We start from the raw sequence: 22,161 nt of genomic DNA, 5'->3' as shown, positions 1-22,161 counted from the left end.
GGAGTCTGCACTCCCAGCCCTTTTCCCTACAAAGTGCAGTTTTGCACCATTTGAACATTTTGACTTGGATATTCCCCTTCTGGGGCCACCTTTTCTGTGCAAATGGGAGCTTCAGAGAGGAGTCTTGGCATGAGAGACGAGTTTCTCAAACAGCTTTGTGACCCCCGAGCTGTGGCTTTAAGAAAAGCCCGAATTTCCATGGAAGTCCTGATGAAACAATAAAACCTGAGAGCGCAGGCAGCTCCTTCCACCCCATTTCCTTCCTGGAAGGGCTGGCAGTGCAACTGCAATTTCCCAAGTTATAAACACCCTCAGGAGCCGAGAGCTCAACATCTCCTGGAGGTTTCAGCTGCACCTTCCCAGTTCCTGCAGCTTGTTCCTGTTCCTGGGACACCCTCCCAGAGCTTTTGGGAGCTTTTGGGAAAGCTTCAGTGTCACATTTGGATTGAGCTTTCCCCACAAATCCAGCACTGGGCTCTGGTGATGCTCAGCACTGAATAACACCAAGCCAGGGTTTTCATGAGCGTGTGCCAGACCTCAAACATCCTGATTTTGGCTTTACCAAATTGCATCTTTAGTTTGAAAACAGCATTTTGAGGGCTGCATGTGCCTGGTGGAGGGTGGCATTTGTCCCAGTCCATGTCTGCAGGGAAAGTGTCCCCGTGGGAACTGCTTGTGATGATTCCCTCAGCTCTCAGGGGGCACAAAGAAGAAATTTTGGGGCAGAATCACCCGCTGCCATGATGATATTAAATGTATAAGCAAGCAAATGGACTGGCTCTGTTTTATATCCCAGCTTTCCAACTGAGATGATTTATATATCGGGTGGGATGAAAAGCGTTGGTGTAAAACCAGGCAAACCCCACTGGGTTTGGCCAATTACTCACTTGGCTCTTTGGGCCCCTCTCAGATAAAGCTCCAGGTGGGTGTAAGGAAACCACAACCCCCCAGTCTGAAAGGGGCCTCACCCAAGGCCTGGCGAGCTGAATCTCACTCTGGGAAGAGGGGGAAGCGATCAGGTGGGAACATGTGAGCTCCACCAGGCTGCAAAGCTGAAACCTTCTGGAGCTTGTTTGTGGCAAAGCGAGGCCAGGAGGGGAGCTCAGGGCAGGACTGTGGGAAGGGCTGGTTCCTTCCTGCCTCTGGCTCTTTCTGAGGGATAAACCCTCCACAGAGACAAGAGGAAAAACACTTCCCGTGGGATAAGGACTCAAACACACCTCTGTGAGCCCACGCTGTGTGCTGAGCCCTTCCAGGGCCTGAAGGGGCTCCAGGAGAGCTGCAGAGGGACTGGGGACAAGGCCTGGAGGGACAGGAGCCAGGGAATGGCTCCCAGTGCCAGAGGGCAGGGCTGGATGGGAGATTGGGAATTGGGAATTGTTCCCTGGCAGGGTGGGCAGGCCTGGCACAGGTGCCCAGAGCAGCTGGGGCTGCCCCTGGATCCCTGGCAGTGCCCAAGGCCAGGCTGGACAGGGCTGGGAGCAGCCTGGGACAGTGGGAGGTGTCCCTGCCATGGCAGGGGTGGCACTGGGTGGCTTTCAGGTCCCTTCCAAGCCATTCTGTGATTCCAGAATTGGTGATTGCAGATGATCAGAGCAGACAGAAAATGAAATAATTTCTTTGAAAAGTGTGGGGAAATGCAGATTTCCTGGCGTGCTTTTCCTGCTTTTGTGATATATTGCAAGTGTCTTCTGGTCATTATTTGCTTCGCTGTCTTTATCTGGTTTTATCTGTTCTCATTGTTCCAAGTCAGGCTGGTTTGTTTTGCTCTGTCCAGCTGATGGCTGAGGGTGCATCACATTCCAGGCCCCCCCTGCCCACCCCAGGCTCCTTTGTGTGAGGAAATTTGGGCTGCAGGACCCTCCTTGCCCAGGCCCGTGGGTGGCACTGGGAGAGCCCAGCCTGGAGCTCCTCACCCACTCCGTGGCACTCCTGGTGCCAAGTGGCTGTGCCTTGGATTGTCATTGTGCAAGGCAAGACTGGGGAAGAAACCGTGGCAGTCAGAGGAAAACTGAGAGGCTGGCTCTGGGGGATGCAGGTGAAAACCCCAGCTCAAAGCTCGAAACTGGAGCAAAGCTTCATGAAGCAGAGCCCCCGATGATTTTCATCCTTTCCTGTTAGTCCGAGTGCCATCCATCTCTCCAAAACATGCCAGAATTAACCTTCTCCTCAGCTGAGCAGGCAGCTCAGGATACAGTCACAAAGCAGCATTTCCTGAAACTCCTTGAAAGTGTTTGTCACTCCCAGGGGAAGCAGGCCATGCTTCACCCTGCTTTCATTTCCATGGGCAGGCCCCGTGTGCTCCGTCTGCTGAGGGGACACGGGCTCCAGGATACAAATGTGTGTAACATGAGAGGAAGTATCTGCAGAATATTTATGTACCGAAATGTTAACGATCCTCCAGAGGTCCCTGGCAGGGCAGGGCAGGGCAGAGAGGAGCTCTGCTCTTGCTGCAGTGGCACAGGGAGGGACAGGAGCACAGAACAGCCCTGGCAGGGGCAGGGAAAGGGCTTTTATTGGGAAATCTGATCTGCCTTTTCCAGCAAAAAACCCTGACAGACGACACCAGGTCACTTGCAGGATCTGATCTGATCTGATTGCAGCTGTCTTAATTCTTTTTCAGCTGGACACGGGAATGGTCTCCCTTTGTTTTGGAGGATAAACGTCCTCGTGCTCCTGGCCCCCGGGCTGGAGCTCAGGGCTGAAGCAGAGGCAGCCCCGTTTCCCGATCCATGCAGGATCCAGCAGTGGGAAGGGGCTGCACGGACCATTCCCTCCGGAGTGCAGCGGGCTCAGGGCCAGCTGGGGCTGCTGGATTACTGTGGGATTGCTGCAGCTCCTGCAGCCAGGATCCTACAGGACTCAGGGGCCCTCCTGCAGCAGAGGCTCCTCTCTGGTCACGTCCTGAGTGGCACCAAAAGGACCTGGGACATCCCCAGCTGGGGACAGGGACAGGGCACAGCCCCCTCCCCAAAGGCCCCTGCCTGGGGAAGGGTCTTGGGATGGAGGGAGCAGCTTGCCAGTGCTCAAGGGGAGCTGAAAAGTGAGGAGAGAGATTTGGGGGTTGGGACTAGAGGATCTTTAAGGTCCCTTCCAACCCAAACCATTCAGTGATTTTTATTTCTTTATTTATTTATAGCAGTTTATATGAGTGCTGGTTTGGCTTTTCCCCAGATGAGCTTTCCGGGCCCTTCCACACCAGGGTTGTGATCAGCCCTCACTATTTCCTGAGGGGCAGGAGCTGAGGGTGTTCCTGTCAGCTCTGCAGACGTTTTGATCCTTTTGCTGTCTGTGGAGTCGCAGCCTGACTACGATGACAGGGAAAAAAAGTACAGTAACTCTGCCTCCCTTTTCCAGTGCAAGCCCTTTGCCAAAGCAATAAAAAACTTTAAACAATGGCCAGTCATGACATAAACCAGCCTTGGAGCTGTCTGCCAAAATTCACCTCAAGAAAAGAGGTCCAGAAATAAACAGTAACCTATAAAAAGCCCCACAGACTTAGAGAGAGTCCTCTAAGTGTGTTAATTGCTTTCACATCTGGCTCTGAAATGGGGAGTGTGTAAGGCAAGGAGAGGCCACCAATAACTCACTGCAGCTGAGCACTAAAGCATGTGTGCAGCATCAATCACCAGAGCCATCCACTTCTGCTCAGAGACCTCAGATGCTGGGGCTCATTTTTAGATTTTGTGTTTAAACTGCCCTGAAATAACGGGGCTGATGTTAATAAACAGCACATGGTTAAACGCTTTCACAGGTGGGATATTTCCAGGTAAATGTAGAGAGACCGGGTTCATTTCCCTTCTTCTCCCTCCATCAGTTACTGGAGCAGTTTTTGCCTGCCCTTCTTGGGAAGTCAGCCCCGGGGTGGGTGCAAGGTTTGATAGCCCAGGGCTGCAGCAAGGTGGGACATACCAAGGAAAAAGCTGGGGATGTTCCACGAGGCCTTTTCTGCGTGCCAGGGAGGTGAGCCCGGGCTGTGACCCTGCGTGAGCTTGGCTGGAAGGTCCAAACTCCCCTGGGCTCTGTCACATGCTGGGGGCAGAGCTGTGCTGGATGCCCTGCACCCCCTGCTCTGGGCTCTTTCCCCTCTCAGGCCAACGTCTGCACCTTGTGTGGGGCTCAGGGGTCTCCTCCTGCCCCACAGCTCTTGGATTGTGCACCGGGGGGTTCTGTGCTGTGAGAGCCCCTTGGCTTGCTGCACGGAGTCGGGGCACACCGTCCCCACTGCCCTGGGCTTTGCGGTGTCCCCGGTGCAGGCAGCAAACCCAGAGCTGCCCCAGCCCAGGAGGGACCGAAGAGGCTGCAGGGAGGCTCTCCCTGAGCTCAGTTTTGTATTGCTGATGGTTCCTGGGCACTGCTGAGAGCATCACCAGTAAATGACGACGTTTTGTGAGGCCACCGCTGCTGTAATTACAGGAGTGATCCCAGGCTTAACCTTGGGCATGAGCAGAGCCTGCCCTGAGCATCTGTGGTTTGGTGGTTGTGACTCACCACGAGAGGAGGGATTTGCCATGATTTATTCATGCCACATTTATTGTTTGGAAAGCTCAGTCAAATGCTGCCCTGGTGAGACTGAATAATTCAGCTGCCAGTCCACTTTTGGTGTAGTTTTGATCTCCTTATTGCTTTCTCTCTAAGAGTCTCGTGTTCAGAGGTGAAAGTCATCTCAGAGAATCATGGAATGGTTTGGGCTGGGAGGAAACCTAAAGCCCATCTCATCCCACCCCTGCCATGGGCAGGGACACCTCCCACTGTCCCACGTTGCTCCAAGCCCCGTCCAGCCCAGGCCACGCTGGGATCCTGTGGTTCTGTGAATGAACAGTTGATCCCTTTCAGGCAGGTGCAGCTTTTGTGGGAGCCAGAGGAATATTCCAGCATGAGTGAAAGAGTGGCAGGGCTGCTCTGGGGACGTGCAGGCTCACAGGGGGGCTGTAAAGGATCTGGATCTGGGTATTTTCAGCAGGGCAGCTTCTGACCCAGTGTAATGCTGTATTAATAGACAGCAGAATGTAGAGCTGTGACACAAAGATTGACAGCTCTTGGCAGTAGATTTTGTACTCAGGTATCTAAATGTATCCCTTGAAATTCCAGTTTGGCCAGCCTGGGCTGCCGTGCTGAGAACTGGCACCTCTGCTTCCCGTCAGCTTCCCCGGTTCAGCCTGGTTTTGTTCTTTTATTCTGAGCTAAACTGGTCGAGGCTTCAGCACAAGCTGTGTCCTCACGTGTCCACCCAAACTGGATGTGCCCCAGCACAACTGGGTGGGGACAGTTTGTAATTTTAGTGATGTTGCAGCTGTTGGAGTTGTAGTCAGAATTAAGGAACCGGGTTTAATTACTCAAATAAATGCTGGTGGTGTAAACAGCCTAATTCCCTGGGGTACTCAGAGATCTGGGATTTTGAGATCACAGACTGTGCACTTGGCAGCGACTTGAGAGTCACTTGTGGTATTTGGCTGTGTTACCTGTGCCAATTCTTCTCTTCTTTGCAGCTTTTAGCATGTGTGGGAGGAGGTCTAGGTTGGATTCTAGGAGCGGGTTCTCCCCCAGAGGGTGCTGGCACTGCCCAGGCTCCCCAGGGAATGGGCACAGCCCCGAGGCTGCCAGAGCTCCAGGAGCCTTTGGACAGTGCTGCCAGGGATGCCCAGGGTGGGGTTGTTGGGGGTCTGGGCAGGGCCAGGGGTCCCCAGGGATCCTTGTGGGTCCCTCCCAGCTCAGGGCATTCTGTGATTCTGGTGGGGCCAAAGCTTGGCCCCCGTGATGTCCCCACTGTCCCTCTGCTCGTGGCCCTGCCCCGGAGGTCCTGCCTGGGCTGCACTGAGCACCCCTGGGCCATTCACAACATTATCGAATTATTATTGCCTGATTTAGCAAATGCTTCCAAAGCCCTGGGGTTGCCTCCCACAGTTAGTGGTGTCCCGGGCCGGGCAGTGATTCATCTGAACAGAATTAGCCACGGGCAGGGCGTGAGAGCCGAGCCGGGGCTGGGAGCGTGCAAGGAGCAGAGAGCCGGGCTGCTCCCAGGGTGGGCGGGTGTCCTGCTGGGGACAGAGCTTGGCAGGCCTTCCCTGCAGTCATTTATCTGCTTTGGCTGTGGAAAAACCAACTGATGGGCTGAATGTTTTGTTTCAGGTTGATGGAGCTGATTCCTCCCCGGCTGAGGCAGGACGTGTGTTCAGAGTGAAATTCAGATGTGCTGCGCTCTGTGCACACGAAGCACTCTGGGATCCGTTTTCTTTGGCAAGAGGCAGAGCTGTCCTGGGGAGCCAGCTCAGGAGGGGTGGCCAGGGGTCACCAGGACCCGGGAAACCCCTCGGTGCAGTCCCAGTCTGCAGCTGCAGGAGTTGGGAGAATCCGGAGAAACTGAGGCTGTGAGAGGGCAGAAACACCAGCCAGTGTCCTCGATGAGCCGTGGACACAGCTGGGAAATGAAGCAAATGAAAATATCCCTCTGGAGAAGATGGGACGTGGAAGCTGCCGCGGCAGAGCTGGATGGCGTTCCCAGAAGCTGGGGGGAGAGAGACCCCCGTGGATGAGCTGGGGTGCCTGGGCTCACCCCCAGCACCCCTCCCCAGCTCCTGCTGTCGCTGTTCCCAGGCTGGAGCCGTTGCTGTGGCCGTGCCAGGGCGGGTCAATGGCCAGGACGGGTCACAGAGCCCGGCCAGTGTCACAGAACCCCCAGAACGCCGTCACTGGCCACGGAACCCCCGTCCATAGCAACGGGGCCCTGCGGAGCCGGGCAGAGCTGGGCAGTGCCAGCACCACCACAGCAGCCAGTGATGAGCAGCAGCTCCCCGAGGCGCCCCAGCCCTGAGCTCGCCCTGCACTCGCAGCCGAGGGGGAGCTGAGCCTCCCCGAGGGAGCCGCACACAGCCGGTACCGTGCTCAGCCCCAAGCCCCCTGCCCAGGGCTGCTGGCAGCTCTCTTCCTGGCATGGCCTATCCCAAGGGGCATGCAGGGGCGTTCATTTCAGCTGGAAATGCTGGAAAAGTCATCCAGTCCATTCCCAAGGATTTTTCTCTCTCAAGCGCTTGTCTGTCAGTGTCTAAAGGGGAAGGATTTATTGGCAGGGTGGGAGCCAGGGAAAGCATCCCCGCTCTCCAAATGCTGCTCCCCGGGTAAATAAGTGGCACAGAGGCAGGGACTGGCAGTGGCCTGTCCCCAGCAGGGACAAAGGGTGGAGTGACTGCTTTGTGGGAACAGCACACGCGGGGGCTTTGTTGGAGCTCAGCACGGACGTCTCCTCCTCGGTTCTGCCAAGGCGACTCGGAGCCAGTCACCTGTGAAAGCTTTAGTGCTGAATTCGGGGCTGTGAGTGTCCCACTGCCCATCCCAAAGCCTTTGGCCAGCCTGGATCCTGGGATGAGTCTCGCTGGCCTGGGTTGGAAGGGACCATCCCTGCCATGGCAGGGACACCTCCCACTGCCCCAGGCTGCTCCAGCCCCAGTGTCCAGCCTGGCCTTGGGCACTGCCAGGGATCCAGGGGCAGCCCCAGCTGCTCTGGGCCTGCCCACCCTCACAGGGGAGGTCATTAGATTGACAGGGAAAATGAAGGAATAAAGGGAAATAAAGAATTAAGGAATAGGGAAAACAAAGGTATAAGATCTGTCATCCTCCTAAGCAGCCATGATTTGTTCCTCTCCTCATTTCAAGACCTGACACAAGATACCAACAGCAAGGTTGCTCTCAAATCCCTCCCTATCCAAGTGCCTGGGGTGCTGTCAGAGGGGATTTACATTCAGGAGATTTAGGGGCTCTGTGGGTGCCCTGGGCTGGTCCCATCACAAGCTGGGTGTTGCTGTAAGAGGTACCACAAGGACAGGAACTTTCTGAGCGAGGTTTTCCTCTGCCCCCTTTGTGCAGGACCTGCACCAGCAGCATTCCAGGATGGAACTCTACGGCTATCCCTTGAAAGCCAAGTTTAACCAGCCACGGCCACCACCTCCCAAGGTCCTGCCAGCGACCAACACCGTGGCCGCCGGCTACAAGAACCGCATTCCCTATCACCCCGAGAGCTTCAGCATGCCATGGATGCCCAACTCCTACTACAGAGCAGCTGCCCTCAACCCCACCTTGTCTCCCCTCACCGAAAGCTTCCCAGGGCTTCCCCCCACCAAGATAGTTCCTTTTATTTCCGAGAGACCCAACGGTGTCTTCACCCGGCACACGCTGGATGACTGGCACAGGTCCAACATGACCAACTACAAGGAGTCGGAGACCACGCGGCACAACGCGGAGCGCCTGCGGGCCGACCTGACCCGCACCATCAAGGACGTGTGCCAGCAGGCCGACAGGACCCGAGGGGAGAGCACCAAGAACCTGGGAGAGCGCATCAACGACATAGAGTACTGGAAGTCCGAGCTCTGCATCGAGCTGGATGCCATGATCAGGGAGACCAACTCCCTGATGGACATGCAGAAGCGGCTGGAGAGAGCCTTGGCCGACACCGAGGGCCCTTTCCAGGTAGGGACCCTGCAGCCCCCAGCCCAAACATCTGCAGCCACTCAAGCCTCTCATAAAGCCCATCTCAGCCCTGTAACGTTGGAAAGTTTTCAAGAAGAGCCCATTAGTTGAGTCAGTGATAAACAAATCCCCTGCATCTGCTGCATCCTCCTCCAGCACATGCTGAGCACATCACTGCAGTGTTTGTTTAACCAAATATTTCCTTATCCAAAATCCTGCCCTGGGACACAAAAGCCCGTGTCTTACTGCGAGCCTCTGGGGAGGCCAGCACGGAGCCTGAGGGGTCCCTGCACCCGCTGTGGTGGCCCGGGGACACGTGGGCTCCGTCCCTTTGGTTCCATGCTGATGTAGCACCCGGCTGCTGTTGTCAGCTAAGCCAGCTGCCTCGGGCAGATTTTTCCAGGCTGCCATCCTGTGCCCACCTCCGTTTTCTTTCCCTGCATTCCCTGACACGGGCACAGTGCCTGCAGGGAGCCCTGTCGCTGCAGCCAGCGCTGAGGTCACCACATGTCCCCTCCAGGTCGCTCACAAGTGTTTGCTCAATCGGGAGAAGAGGATGGGCATCGACCTGGTCAATGACGACGTGGAGAAGCAGCTCGTCACGGTGAGTTTGGCACCACGCGTCCTGTGGCAAAGCCGCTTCTACCTCAACTCCCCTGAACAAGTCTGGCAGCCCTGTTCCCCCACTGGCTCTCCAGTGCTGCTGAGGTGCCCAAGTCTTCAGGGGCAGGGGCTGGTGTTCCCACCCAGCAGCGTGTCCCTGGGAGAGGAGGGAAGAGCTGGAAACGAGCCGGGTTTGTGTGGCACATCAGGGTCCTCTGACCCTCTTGGAGGAGCCTGTGAGTGGTCCTGCTTTCCGAGCCCTGCCTGCACAGATCTCTCCTGTTTGTATGGCCTGTCTGTCCCTGTAGCACGTTCTGTAGATCGCACACACGCAGATGGAGAGGGCAGGGTGTGCCCGACTGCTTGTCTGCCTTCCCCAGCTATATTGGTTGGGCTAATAAAAGATATTAATTACACTTCCCCAGCTCTGCTTTGCTCAGGGCAGAGTGGCTGCAGCAGGACTCTCACTGTGTGCTCAGGCAATGGATTTTATAGAAATCATAAAAACCTGCACTCCTGCCTGCCTTTATCTAAGCTGCTTTAAATCATGAATTAAAAGCAAACATGGCACAGCAAATGGGATCCTAATGCAGGGTACAGCGAAATATAATCACTGCAAAAGCCTCACAAAACTGGGAAGGAAATTGCAGCCCCTGGGCCTGTGAAGCCACTGCTCTCTTAGAAGATTTTTTGTTATGAGTGAGGCCCTGAAAAATTAAAAGATTAGTTTAAAGGTCATGAGGGTTTAGGAAAATTATCAGAGCTGGTATCTCCATAATGGCATTTGGGTTTTTTAATGTTTGGGATGCATTTAGGCCGTGCTTTCAGCTGGCTCCTGCAGACAGGAGGGATTGAAAATCCCTGGGTTTGGGGCACTGATCATGTCTCTGGAAACCCTCATGGGTGCAATGGGCTTGTGCTGGACCAAGGGAGCTGAGAGCAGCACGAGGCAGGGGAACCCAGGGGGGCTGAAACCCACCTAGAACTGACTCGCACCAGAGTCCTCTTGTCCCATATGGATGGGATTTCCTGTGGGGAGGAAAATGCCCCGGGATTGGGGATGGGGATGTGTGGCACTGCTGGCCCAGGGCAGCACTGTGCCCGTTCATGCCAGGTCAGGCTGTACGCCTGTCTGCTTGTAATGGAGAGCAGCCCTGGCCATTGATGTCAAGAGGAAAAAACTTGAGAACCCACCTGAAAGTGATTTCAGAGGCCCTGGCCATGGCCACAGCCCCCTCCTGTCCCCTCCCTGGCCCTGGCCATGGCCACAGCCCCCTCCTGTCCCCTCCCTGGCTGGCTCAGCTGCACAGATGGGTGCTCTGGGGCTGGGGTCCCCTCCTGCCCGTGTGTGCTGTGGAGGAAGGGGAATTCCTGCTGTGTGCCCCAGGGCAGCAGTGCCCAGGACGTCTGAGCACTGAGGGTGCTGATGGCTGATGGGTTTGTTCTGCCTTTGCCAGGAAATCAAGATCATCAAGTCCTGCCGGGAGAGGCTACAGCAGTGCCTGGACACGGTGAATGCCCAGATCATGTAAGGAGGGCTGGGCTGCTGCAGGGCTGGTGTGCATTTGCAGCTGTGCCCCAGCAGATCCCTGTGGGTTCAAACCCTGCAGGCTCTGTGGGAGGCAGGCAGGGATGCTCCAGGAGTGCAGAGGGGCTGAGGGGGGCACAGAACCATCCCACGCCTCCATCCCGACTGAGGCTGCTGTTTGCGCGTTCCAGGTGCAACAAAGAGGCCCGGCAGGAGCTGGAGAAGGACCTGGTTGACAAGCAGATGGGCCACCACATCGACAGCAAGTGCTACCAGCTGAAGAACACCTCCAGAGGCATCCACTACTTCAAGGGCGTGGAGAGGATCGATGCCACGTGAGCGCTGGGGGCGCGGCAGGCGCAGAGCAGGGAGTGGGATTCCCCAGCCCGCTCTGGAGGCACATCCATCCCTCCTGGAGACACCCACCGCCGAGGGGTGGCTTCCCTCTGGGCACTCCAGGGGGAGAAGAACCCTCTGCTCTCAGCTGGATGCCGAACACTCGGCGGGCAAGAGCGAGCCCGACCTAATTAAACATTAGATCAGGGCTCAGAGCTCAGCCCGCAAACGAATTCAGCCCAGCACCGCTGCACAGCTCATTAAGTTCATGCATATTTTCAAAGATGTCTCAGTGCTTGCCTGAGTGCTCCTCACTGATGGAACGTCTGGGGGCTCATCCCTGTATGGAGAGGGCCTGGCAGGGAGCTGAAATGACCCAGAAAATCAAGAAATGAGAGCATGGTCCTGGGACAGGGTTCCGCTGCTTTTGGGCGCCAGGAATTCAGCTTTGGCTTGGCAGTAAATGAACAGTGACCTAACCCAGCACTCACAGAGAGAAGCCCAAGTGGCAAAGGGCTGAGAGAATAAATCTGCCCACACAAACCCAGGAAGTTTATGGAGAGGCACAGACTGAGACCACTTTTCTTGTAGTTTGAGTAATTATTCACAGTAGAGCTCAGACATATTTAGACAGGCAAATGGATTGCAAAGGATCGAGGCTGAAATTCAGAGGGGGGTGAAATGTGCCGAGAATCAGCAGGTTTTAAATGGAGCTTATGTGGTATTTAAGTCTTTTGTTGACCTTGTTCTGGACTACTGCACAGGCAGGAACTTCATCCCAAATGCACAGACAGGGAATGGAGCGGGATCTAAAGCTGGTTCAGTTTAGTGGGAGACTGAGAAGGGCTGTGAGCAAAAGGAATTGACTGAACTGTGATCTGCGTGTCCTTGTGAGGCTGGGAATTCCTTGGCACTTAATGCCTCGAAGGTGTAAATAGGAGCTCCACTGGAATCTCTTTTTTATGGGAGAATCTCTTGTTTGCCTGAACTTTCACAAGTTGTCTTGGTGAACGCGCCCTCATTTGATAAATATCACCAAGCAAGCGGGGTCCAGATGCTTCGGTTCCAGTAATTTGACTGGGAGCACAGATTTCCTTGCACCAATCTGCAGGAGGGCTCAGCAGCAGCGCGGCTGTGCCAAGGGCTGTGCTCTCCCCCCGCAGGGTCTCGGTGCCGGAGACGTGGGCCAGGTTCACGGACAACAACATCTTCCGCTCGCAGAGCGCGCGCGCGACCTCGGCCAAGCTGCGGGCCAGCACCGAGAGCCTCCTGATGGGCACGGCCGACGAGATGTGGCGCCAGTTCAGCAAGGTCAACGACGCCTTCACCAGCCGCATCACCGAGATCGCCAACGCCAAGAGCAAGATCCAGACACACCTGGCCAAGGTACCGGCCCCGCCCTCGCCGCGCCGTCCCGTCCTCCCGAGGGATGGACGTGGCTCCCTGCCCCCACGGCTGTCCTGGGCTCCCTGCCCTGCTCTGCCAGGCACGGGAGGGGGAGAGCGGTGATGGCACCTGGCTCGGACCTGTGGGACTCTTGGGAAGCTTCCTGGGAAGGGCTCAGACCGGTGAAGTTTGCAGCACTAGGGGCTGATGGCACGTCCTTAAATCAGGAGCCATTAAAACCTTTCCCTGAATTAGCTGATGGATGATCCATTCTTGCAAGCAGCCATTTTGGGAAGCTGGTAATTCAACAGATCCATCACCGCTCCTAAACCTCCTCTGCTCCTAACTCTCCTCTGATGTGGCAGCAAGAGCAAAGAGATTTTCCCTGAAAACTCGTCTGGATCTGTGCCTTGATGTGGCCTGAGCCCAGGGGCTGTTTATTGAACTTGGGCTTTTCCTGCACAAACAGGAGAGGAGGGAATGATGTGATCATTTGAGAAGATATCTTTTCATTGATTCCTGTGTTTGTTTCATCCCAGACACGACAGGAAATCTTCCAGCTTGAGACCAAGATCCAAGTCATCCAGAAGACCATAAGGGACAAAGAGGTTCAGCTGAAGGTGGCTCAGACCCGGCTGGACGAGCGCACGAGGAGACCCAACGTGGAGCTGTGCCGGGACGCTGCCCAGATCCGGTGAGGCCGGGCTGCCAGGGGGGCACTCAGGAGCACCTCTGCATGACAAAATGGATTTTTCCCTAAATATTCTTTCCATAAGTGCCCTGGTCGAATCTAAAGCACTGAGCAGGTGTCCCAGCCCTCGGGTGCCATCTTCTCTCCTGCCTCATCCAGGTGGCTGCATGTGCTCAGTTTTGGAGGATAAGCCTCTTGCTCTCCTTGCTCTCCCTCCAGCACCCTAAGGGGGCTTAGAAAAAGGAGGGAGAGGGGCTTTTATACAGGCAGAGAGTGACAGGGCAAGGGGCAGTGGCTTTAAACTCAGAGACGGCAGGGACGGATGGGATATTGGGAAGGAATTCCTCTCTGTGAGGGTGGGCAGGCCCTGGCACAGGTGCCCAGAGCAGCTGGGGCTGCCCCTGGATCCCTGGCAGTGCCCAAGGCCAGGCTGGAGCAGCCTGGGACAGTGGGAGGTGTCCCTGCCATGGCAGGGGTGGCACTGGATGGGCTTTGAGGTCCTTTCCAACCCAAACCACCCTGGGATTCTGGTCCATAATTCCGTGATCCTGCTCTCTGACAGGCTGAGATTGAGAGCGCTGAGCCCCTTCCTTTTGGGTAACCCCAAGGAAGGGTGCACATGTGGAGCTGTCCTGCCCTCATGGGGCACACTGGGAATCCTTTCAAGGGCTTTGGGAGAGCCCAGGGAGTGCCCAGCAGCAGCCCTGGGAGGCACCCAAAGCTCCCAGCTCCTCCTGGCAGCCCTCTGAGTACAGTTCCCTTTTCACAATGATTTAAACCCAGCCCCAGAACAGGTTCAGCATCTCACACGCCCCTGGTTTTTCCATCCTCCCCTTGTTCCACGTTCCCTTTTAGCCTCTCCCAGGGTCCTGTCCTGCTGTGTGTGTCTCCTGTGCAGGAGACCCCTGCACGGGAAAGTCCAGGAGGGTGAACCAACAAAGCCACAAACCCAAACAGAAACAGGAAACCACAGCTGCTCATCCCTGCTCCTGGTGGCACGAGCTGCTCTGGCACACGTGGCTGAGCACATCCAGAGCTGTGGAACAAACTTCTCCATTCCTCCCCATGGAGGCCGGGAGGAGCTCTGCCCTTGGCTCTCCCATGCCAGGGCACGGGGTGTGGGAATCAGCCTGAGTGTGCTGGTGGGGAAATCCTGTGCCCAGAGGGCCCATCTGGGTGGGCACCACCCCCACGGGGGGCGTTCTGACGGGGTCCTGCTGTTTTCCAGCCTTGTCCAAGAGGTCAACGAGATCAACGAGATGCTGCGGAACCTGCACCAGTGCCTGCGTGCCTCCGAGGACATGCTGCAGATGCTGGTGCGCTCCAAGGGGGTCCTGGAGCACGACCTGGTGGTCAAGAACAACTCGCTGTTCATCGACCAGGAGCGCTGCATGGGGATGCGCAAGAGCTACCCCAGCACCGTGCAGATCCTGGGCTACGTCTCAGCGGGACTCACCTGAGCGCCCAGCACCCATGGCAGGACACATCCCCACTTTCCCTCAGCTTCTGTGCAAATACATTGTTGCAATTTCACACATTTGTTAGCATTTCATTTCCTGGTGTAAACTCCGGGCAGAACTTAAATGAGTGGTTTGTTTGTTGGGTTACCAGGATGGTTCTTCTCCTTTGTGTTTTCTCTTTCACTGTGTGCCAGGAAGGAGCTGAAAATATCCTGTATGTCACCAAATCCACCCACGGGGATCCATCCCTACCCTTCCAGGCTGGGTTTTCAGGAGAAAAACTCTTCCTCCTTTTGAGTATGTGTGATGTGGAAAAGGCACAGGGGGAAGTAAAGCTGCTTGTCAGAAAAAAGAGCTGCTGACATCCAGGATGGATTTTTAATGGTGCAGCAGAAGAAACACAAACTGTCCCGGAAAGAGTTGCAGCTTGTGCTGTTCCTAAAATAGAAAAATGTGCATTTTAAGCTGATTTCTAATGATGATTGTCTTGCTTTTGAAAAGTGCTAAATGCCATTGAAAATGTCACTGCTGGGGTCTTAAAAAGAGGAAGTAGATTTGCCTTGGAGAAAGTTCATTGAAGAAAATGCTGTGGGTTTAATTTTGGGTTCCTAGTTTAACCTCTCACGTGCAGTTCGTTGGTGGGAGCACAAAAGCACTTCGCAGATAAGGAGATTAATCAGTGTTTGAGCCCCTCTGGCTGCACAGAGCCTTCTCTCCTGCCCTAAGTCCTGATTTTACCAAGTACTGGAATCTCCAGAGGGATAAGTCTTCAATCAATCTGAGGCTCAGTGAAAGTCACGTTGCAGTTTCTCTCCTCAGGCTATCACAGCTCCTGAGTCTTTTAACCTCAGCTGTTGAGCTCAGCCTAAAGCCCGTGCGCACCAGGAATCCCAAAGGGGCCGAAGCTCGAGTCCCTCCCTCCCTCGGGAATGCAGGGCAGGGAGCAGCAGCCCAGCGTGGGGCTCGCAGGAGCTGGGGGCACTTTCCTCGTCTGCCATCCCAGGGCTCCTCCTCACCCACAGACCCTCTGCCCCCCGGCCTCAGCGTCCCGCAGGATCTCCCTCCCAGCACCAGCCCTAAACAGGAAGCAATTGTCTTTCTAACCTTTTTTTTTCTTTACTAGCACTTTTGTCGAGACTAAAAATAGATTTCCTCTACGTTGTGTGTGTCCTGGGGCCGGAGTTGCTCGGAGGCAGCAGCCACCCTTTCCAAAGGAAAGAGACGCCGTGAGCAGGAGAAACTGCCCACTGCCCACTCACCGTCCCTTCCTCCACTTCCCAAAGGAGCCAGGGGCAGCTGAACTCAGCTTTTGTCAGCACCTCACTGGCCTGGGGCTGCTCTGGGCTCTTCTCTGCCTCTGCTCCTTCCCTGAAGCCCCCCCAGCCCCTGGTGACCTCGGCTGCTCCGCTTGTCTGCAGGCCCACTCCAGATGTTCTCAGGCAGAGCTGCCAGGCTTTTGGGCCTCAGGAGTCTGTCCCCAGGGGAGTGTGGGGCAGCAGAGGCACCCACAGCCCTTTCCTGAAAGGCTCCAGCCCTTGAGTACCTGCAGCCAAGTCCTGGCACCAGCGACAGCTTTGCCTTCGCTTCACTTCCACCTTTGGTTTGAGTCATGTCAGAAATATCTGGGCTCTGTTTTACAGCGAGGGCACACCAGGATCAGTCTCCACTTTTCTCCAGTTTTGCTTTCAGAGCTCCCTGATCTTTCCCACTGGCCAGCTTTCTCCTAACTGCCAGCATTTATGTGCTGCTGCAATTACCCAGCCCCATTTTCTCTTGCTGTCCTGGCCTCTCGATGCTCCTTTCCACAGCACTGCCAAAGAGTTTCTTTCCTCTGTTTGAGCCATGACCAGAGGAATTTCAGCTTCAGCTCCTCTAATTTCTTTCACAAATACTTTCCACTTTCCTGCAGCAATTTCCCAGACGTTAGAGAATTCCCAGGTCCCTCTGGGCTTTCGTTCTCTCCACGCCAGTTTTCCATAAGTTGACAGTACTGATGTTACTTCTGGCAGCTGACATCCCCCAACCAACCCCCCCAGACACTTTGATCAGGGCATCCTACGTGTCCTTCAGTGTGAGTCTTCTTCTTCCCCTGAGGGGAGCCTGCCCTGCCCCACGCTCCTGCCAGAGGGGTCTCCCGGGAGGGCTTTGGGTGCAGTTCCAATGAGCACGAGGCTCGTGGCCGCTCTCCTGCACAGGGAGGGATTTGCTTTCCATGACAGAGCTGCTGCTGAGTGAAGCTGCTCCATTTAATCCCTGCAGGGCTGGCTTTGGGATTTGAGCAGCCTTTGATGTGCTCGGGGAGATGAAACAACAGCCCTGCCTCCTCCTGCTGATGGCTGAGATGCCTTTGCTGCTGTGCCATTAAATTATTTCCTTTCAGAGATCATTTCTAAATCATAGCCCAGGCGCATCTCCACCTTTCTGTACTGAGGGGATGGCTCCTCTCTCCACGAGAGCGACGTGTCTGCTTTTATTGCTATTTATTGCTGGTTTATTGCTGCCTCTATCAGCCAAGTTGCTGAGAAAGTTACTCTGTGGAAATTCCTTTGCATCTTACAACCATATTCCCACCCTCCTGCATCATTCCATTTGCATCACTGCTGCAGAGCTGGGTGTGTGAATTAATTGTTTACTGACTGGAGGAGAGATAATAAATTAATAAAGCAGGACACTGTTGCTTTGTGTCAGTCCAGGATCCAGGTGAACACTCCAGGCTGGGCTAGGCAAGAAACTTCTCAGAAAGGAGGTTTTGTTGTTTATGAAAACAAAAATAATTTAATGTCCCGGAAGGGTCTGATATGAATTTGGGTGAAATCAAAGCTTGCCAAAACCCATGTTAACAATGTATTGCATAACTAGTGCAGATAACTGTGCTCAAGGGAGAGAGAATTCCCCAAACAGCATCAGCAGTCAGGAAAAAAATCCAACGCCAAACTCATTGCTATCATGGAAAAAAAAAAAAAAAAAAAAAGGAGAAAACTTTGGCAAAATGCAAAAGGAAAATTTGGGCAGTGTAGGATGACAGAAATGCTTGTGCTGGCTCAGACCAAAGTGCAGCCTCTGGTGCAGCCTCTGCCAGAGCCAACAGGAGATGCTGAGATAAAAGCACCAGAAGGCAGCAAGAGCTCTGTGAGATTCTCCCAGTCCACTTTCCCAGCTTCCAGCAATCAGTAGCCCAAGGAGTTCCTGAGCTGGCAGGGCTGTCCTTGGTTTAATAGCCCCCAACAGATTTGTTTCACATGCTCGTGTTCAAGCTGCTCTTGGAGCTCATCCGCGGCGTCCCTCAGCAGGGACCCGCAGGGACCCCACGGAGCATCCGCGCCCTCAGGGCAGCAGTGGCCGCTCTGGGGGCAGGAAAAGGAGCCACAGCTGGCACCTGGAGCCAAAGTGTCCAACTCTGCCGTTTGGGCAAAAGGGTGGCTCGAAGCTGGTTTAGACCTGTGTCCTCTGTAGGGTCTGTTCTGTGCTGGCAGGAGAGGAGCACAACCAGCAGCTCAGAAAGTTTCTGAGGGTGTTCCCAGCCCAGCTGGGGAGCTCAGCTGATTTTTTGAGGGTTTTGGGGTCAGTGGGTAAATGTTGGTTTCCTTGAAGTCAGTGGGATTTTCTCCAGTGATTTCAGCCTGGCTCTATCAGTGCTTCACTGGCTTGGAGTGGAAAGCAAAAAGTTGGATGAAGTTGGTTTGGGGGCATGAATGCAGACAGGACTAAAGTATTTTATAAATTCTTCTTGGATTGGTAGAAAACAAATCAGGAAAAATAAGTCAATGCCTCCAAGATACATTAGACCTTTTGCTATTAAAGTCTGCTGAATATAAAGTCTCCCTTTATGTTTTTTTCTGGTTGAAATATTTTTTCCAATACCCATTCCACCGGTGTAAATGTATTTATATATTTACATATGTACATAGATATATATATAGAATACATCTGCATGTGTGTTCTTTGGGGGAGCACTATAGGTCTTGCACAAAATGCAGCCAAATCATATCTTGCTCTCCTCCTTTTCCTGGTGGCACAGTCATTTGAAAACAGGATTTTCCCCGCCTCGTTCCTCCCCCAGCCCGCAGCGAACACAGCAGGAGGGGTTTGCTGAAGGCAGCGCAGATTTCGGCCCCTGCCCTTTGCATTTCAAACCCTCCTCGGGAATGGTCTTGATCACCAGAGCAGGGAACAGGAAGCAAGTCCCTAAAATTGTGATGAGAGAGCAAAATGTGGGGTTAAACAAGTTCATCCTCACATACAGAGGAAATGTTGCCTCTTTGTGTAGTTGGAAACAATTTGTCTTAAGAGGGGTTTCGTTCACCTGGCCCGAGGAAAGGGATGAGCAGAGCCCTGATGTGCTAGTCCAGTTGATGCCACAGCTAAATGAGCATTAGATCCCTTTCAGTCCATCCCTGCTGGTCAGATCAGCATCTGAGCCCCATGAAGTGATAGAAACCCCACTTTCCCTCCTGGATTCTCATCATTTATTCTAGAATTTCAAGCTGAAGCATCACATTGAAAGTAGTCCCATGGAATAGATTCAAAGTGAGAAATCCACATTTTTAACCCAGAGTTTATGCAATTCGTCCATCTTCCAGTATTCCCAGCACGGCCAGCGGTGAATCCTGTCTGTACACAAAACATTTTCCAATTTATTGTGGTGCCTGCTCTGATTTCGGTGGGGGTAGCGATGCAAGCCTTGGGTGGGACCTTGTTCCTCCAGCAAAGCCCTGAGGGCTCTGCCATGACCCTCTCACTGTGCCAGGGCTCTGCTGTGACCATCCTCACTGCCCCAGGGCTCTGCTGTGACCATCCTCACTGCCCCAGGGCTCTGTGACCATCCTCACTGCCCCAGGGCTCTGCTGTGACCATCCTCACTGCCCCAGGGCTCTGTGACCATCCTCACTGTCCCAGGGCTCTGCTGTGACCATCCTCACTGCCATGAGGTTCTGTGACCATCCTCACTGCCCCAGGGCTCTGCTGTGACCATCCTCACTGCCCCAGGGCTCTGTGACCATCCTCACTGTCCCAGGGCTCTGCTGTGACCATCCTCACTGCCATGAGGTTCTGTGACCATCCTCACTGCCCCAGGGCTCTGTGACCATCCTCACTGTCCCAGGGCTCTGCTGTGACCATCCTCACTGCCCCAGGGCTCTGTGACCATCCTCACTGTCCCAGGGCTCTGCTGTGACCATCCTCACTGCCTCAGGGCTCTGCTGTGACCATCCTCACTGCCCCAGGGCTCTGTGACCATCCTCACTGCCCCAGGGCTCTGTGACCATCCTCACTGTCCCAGGGCTCTGCTGTGACCATCCTCACTGCCCCAGGGCTGTGACCATCCTCACTGCCCCAGGGCTGTGACCATCCTCACTGTCCCAGGGCTCTGCTGTGACCATCCTCACTGCCCCAGGGCTGTGACCATCCTCACTCCCTCGCCTCCTCTCCTCCCTGGACAGGCTCCCTCCAGCACCTCCGGCTGACGAAGGCGTGGAGAGGAGCCTTGCCCCAGCCCCAGAGCTCTGTCACAGCACTCACAGCAGCAGCTCTTTGTCCAAAGCCCTGCTCGCTTTGAACAGTGCACCTTCCCAAAAGAAGTGTCCAAGGAGCAGGGGAGTGATGTGCTCTTCTCTCTGGGCTTTCTCCACCGTTTCCAACCCACGGCTCTCAGCCAAAACCGGCTTTGTTACCCACAGACTGCTCTTTTCCCTGGTTTGACTTTCAGATGTTTCTCCCCACGCTCAAAAAGCTGCTTTTGGCACCTTTTTCAGAAGCGGAGCTGGGGCGGGTTTGCTGTCCCACGCTCACGGAGGAGCTGTCTGTGACCCCCAGCCTCCAGTGCCTTCCCCCGCCGCGCATCCCGCCCTGCTCCAGGGAACAGGCTGCATCTTCTGTCCAGAAACAGCAGCCGAGATCTCAGAGCCGCAAACCCAGGTCAGAGAACGGTCTCTGCCACAGCCCGGATGGCAGCCCTGGGGACAAGACCTTTCCAAGACCTTTCTCGCTCAGCCCCGAGCGCGGGGGCTCCTTCAGGCAGCCGGCCCAGAGGGGCAGGACAGCCCCCATCAGCCTCGTTAGCCAGGAATGTTCTGATGGTGGCGCAGATGTCCCAGCCCTCGGGATGGCACTGACAGGCGTCACAGGGTGCGCAGCGACGGTAGCAGCAGAGGAATTGGCGGGATTTTTTTGGAGGGGAAGGGAAATTGCATCCTTTGGAATCTCGTTTCAGCCACTGCCTCTCTCCCCCGACCCGCCCGGGTGCTCGGAGCTCCACTCCCACTCGCTGGCTGATGCCTGTGCCGGGACCCCTTCCGTGAGTGTGAGGAGCCCGTGCTGCAGGAACACGCCTCTGCTTGCCAGGAGACAGGAGCCAAGCACGCTTCCCTAGCTCCCTTCTCCCAAGATTTACAGTCCCGGTGGCTGGATGCCGAATTCCCTCGTTTGTGCAACAATGCGGGACGAGTCTGGAGCTGGTGGGGAGAGGGGAAGCGGTGGGGACCGGTGTTAATGCTCAGGAGAGTGCAAGTCTCCTGGTGGGATTATTTGGGAGCTGGGGGTGCACTCTGTGTGTGGGGGGGCTGTTTGAACAGATTGGCTGTGCTCGAGGAATGAGCGAGGGCGGCAGCGCAGCCACCCCTTCCTTCCCGAGCACCTGAGTCACAGAATCCCAGAGTGGGTTGGGTTGGGAGGGACCTTAAATCCCACCCAGGGCCACCCCTGCCATGGCAGGGACACCTCCCACTGTCCCAGGCTGCTCCAGCCCCAGTGTCCAGCCTGGCCTTGGGCACTGCCAGGGATCCAGGGGCAGCCCCAGCTGCTCTGGGCACCTGTGCCAGGGCTGCCCACCCTCCCAGGGGACAATTTCTCCTCAGTATCCCACCTAACCCTGCCCTCTGGCACTGGGAGCCATTCCCTGTGTCCTGTCCCTCCAGCCTTTGTCCCCAGTCCCCCTCCAGCTCTCCTGGAGCCCTTTAGGTACTGGAAGGGCTCTGAGCTCTCCCCAGAGCCTTCTCCAGGCAGAACAGTCCTAACTCTGAGTGTCCTCCAGAGCTGTGGAAAGTTAGTGAAAAGTTGCTCAGTTCTACATAATTTGTTTAGTGAAAAGTTGCTCAGTTCTACCTAATTTGTTTAGTGAAAAGTTTAGTGAAAAGTTGCTCAGTTCTACCTAATTTGGCTCTCAAGTGCAAAAAAACGGTCAACTCCAAGTGCAGGAATCCCTTCAGCTCAGCCAGATGCTCATTCCCCAAATCCTGTGCCACGGATCCCGTCCGGGGCTGCACAAACCCCCCGGGCCGGGCCGAGGGGAGCCCCGATGTGCGGAGCTCCGTCCTCCCGGGCACGGGCCGCTCCTGCTCACACAGCCCGGGGCTGCCGCGCCCAGGCTGCGGGACACCCCCACCCACGGGGGGCTGCTCGGAGAGCGGGGCGCGGCCACCTCTCCGCCGCCTCCCTCCACGGCTGCCTGGGCAGCGGGGGCTCAGGAGAACCGGCTGTTCGTCTCTAGTCCCCCTCAAATCTCCTCGCTGTCGGGCGGGAGCGGCTCGGGAGCCGTGTCCGGGGAAGGCGACGGCTCCGTGAGCGGCGCCCGGGAGGAGGCGGCGGCACCGGGCCGGGCCGGGCGCTGCCCCGTTTATAGGAGGGCGGCGGGCGGCGGCTGAGCCCTCCCCGTGCCGCAGACGCAAACGGGGCGGTGGCCCCGGTTAAAGGGGAAACTTGAC

At 55.5% G+C, this 22,161-nt stretch overlaps 1 protein-coding gene across 1 annotated transcript; it reads left to right on the top strand.

Annotated features, from left to right (window-relative positions):
- Positions 1-6,705: 6,705 nt before the first annotated feature.
- Positions 6,706-14,537, top strand: TEKT3 (tektin 3). Its single transcript, XM_053994648.1, has 8 exons — positions 6,706-6,873; positions 7,861-8,460; positions 8,981-9,064; positions 10,521-10,591; positions 10,783-10,926; positions 12,091-12,313; positions 12,853-13,007; positions 14,233-14,537. The coding sequence occupies exons 2-8, from the start codon at positions 7,885-7,887 to the stop codon at positions 14,462-14,464; spliced, it is 1,485 nt and encodes a 494-aa protein (XP_053850623.1). The 5' UTR covers positions 6,706-6,873; positions 7,861-7,884; the 3' UTR covers positions 14,465-14,537.
- Positions 14,538-22,161: the final 7,624 nt, after the last annotated feature.

Source organism: Vidua macroura, chromosome 19 (assembly GCF_024509145.1).
Source record: "Vidua macroura isolate BioBank_ID:100142 chromosome 19, ASM2450914v1, whole genome shotgun sequence".
Lineage (NCBI taxonomy): Eukaryota > Metazoa > Chordata > Aves > Passeriformes > Viduidae > Vidua > Vidua macroura.
This window is presented reverse-complemented; position numbering and strand designations above follow the sequence as displayed.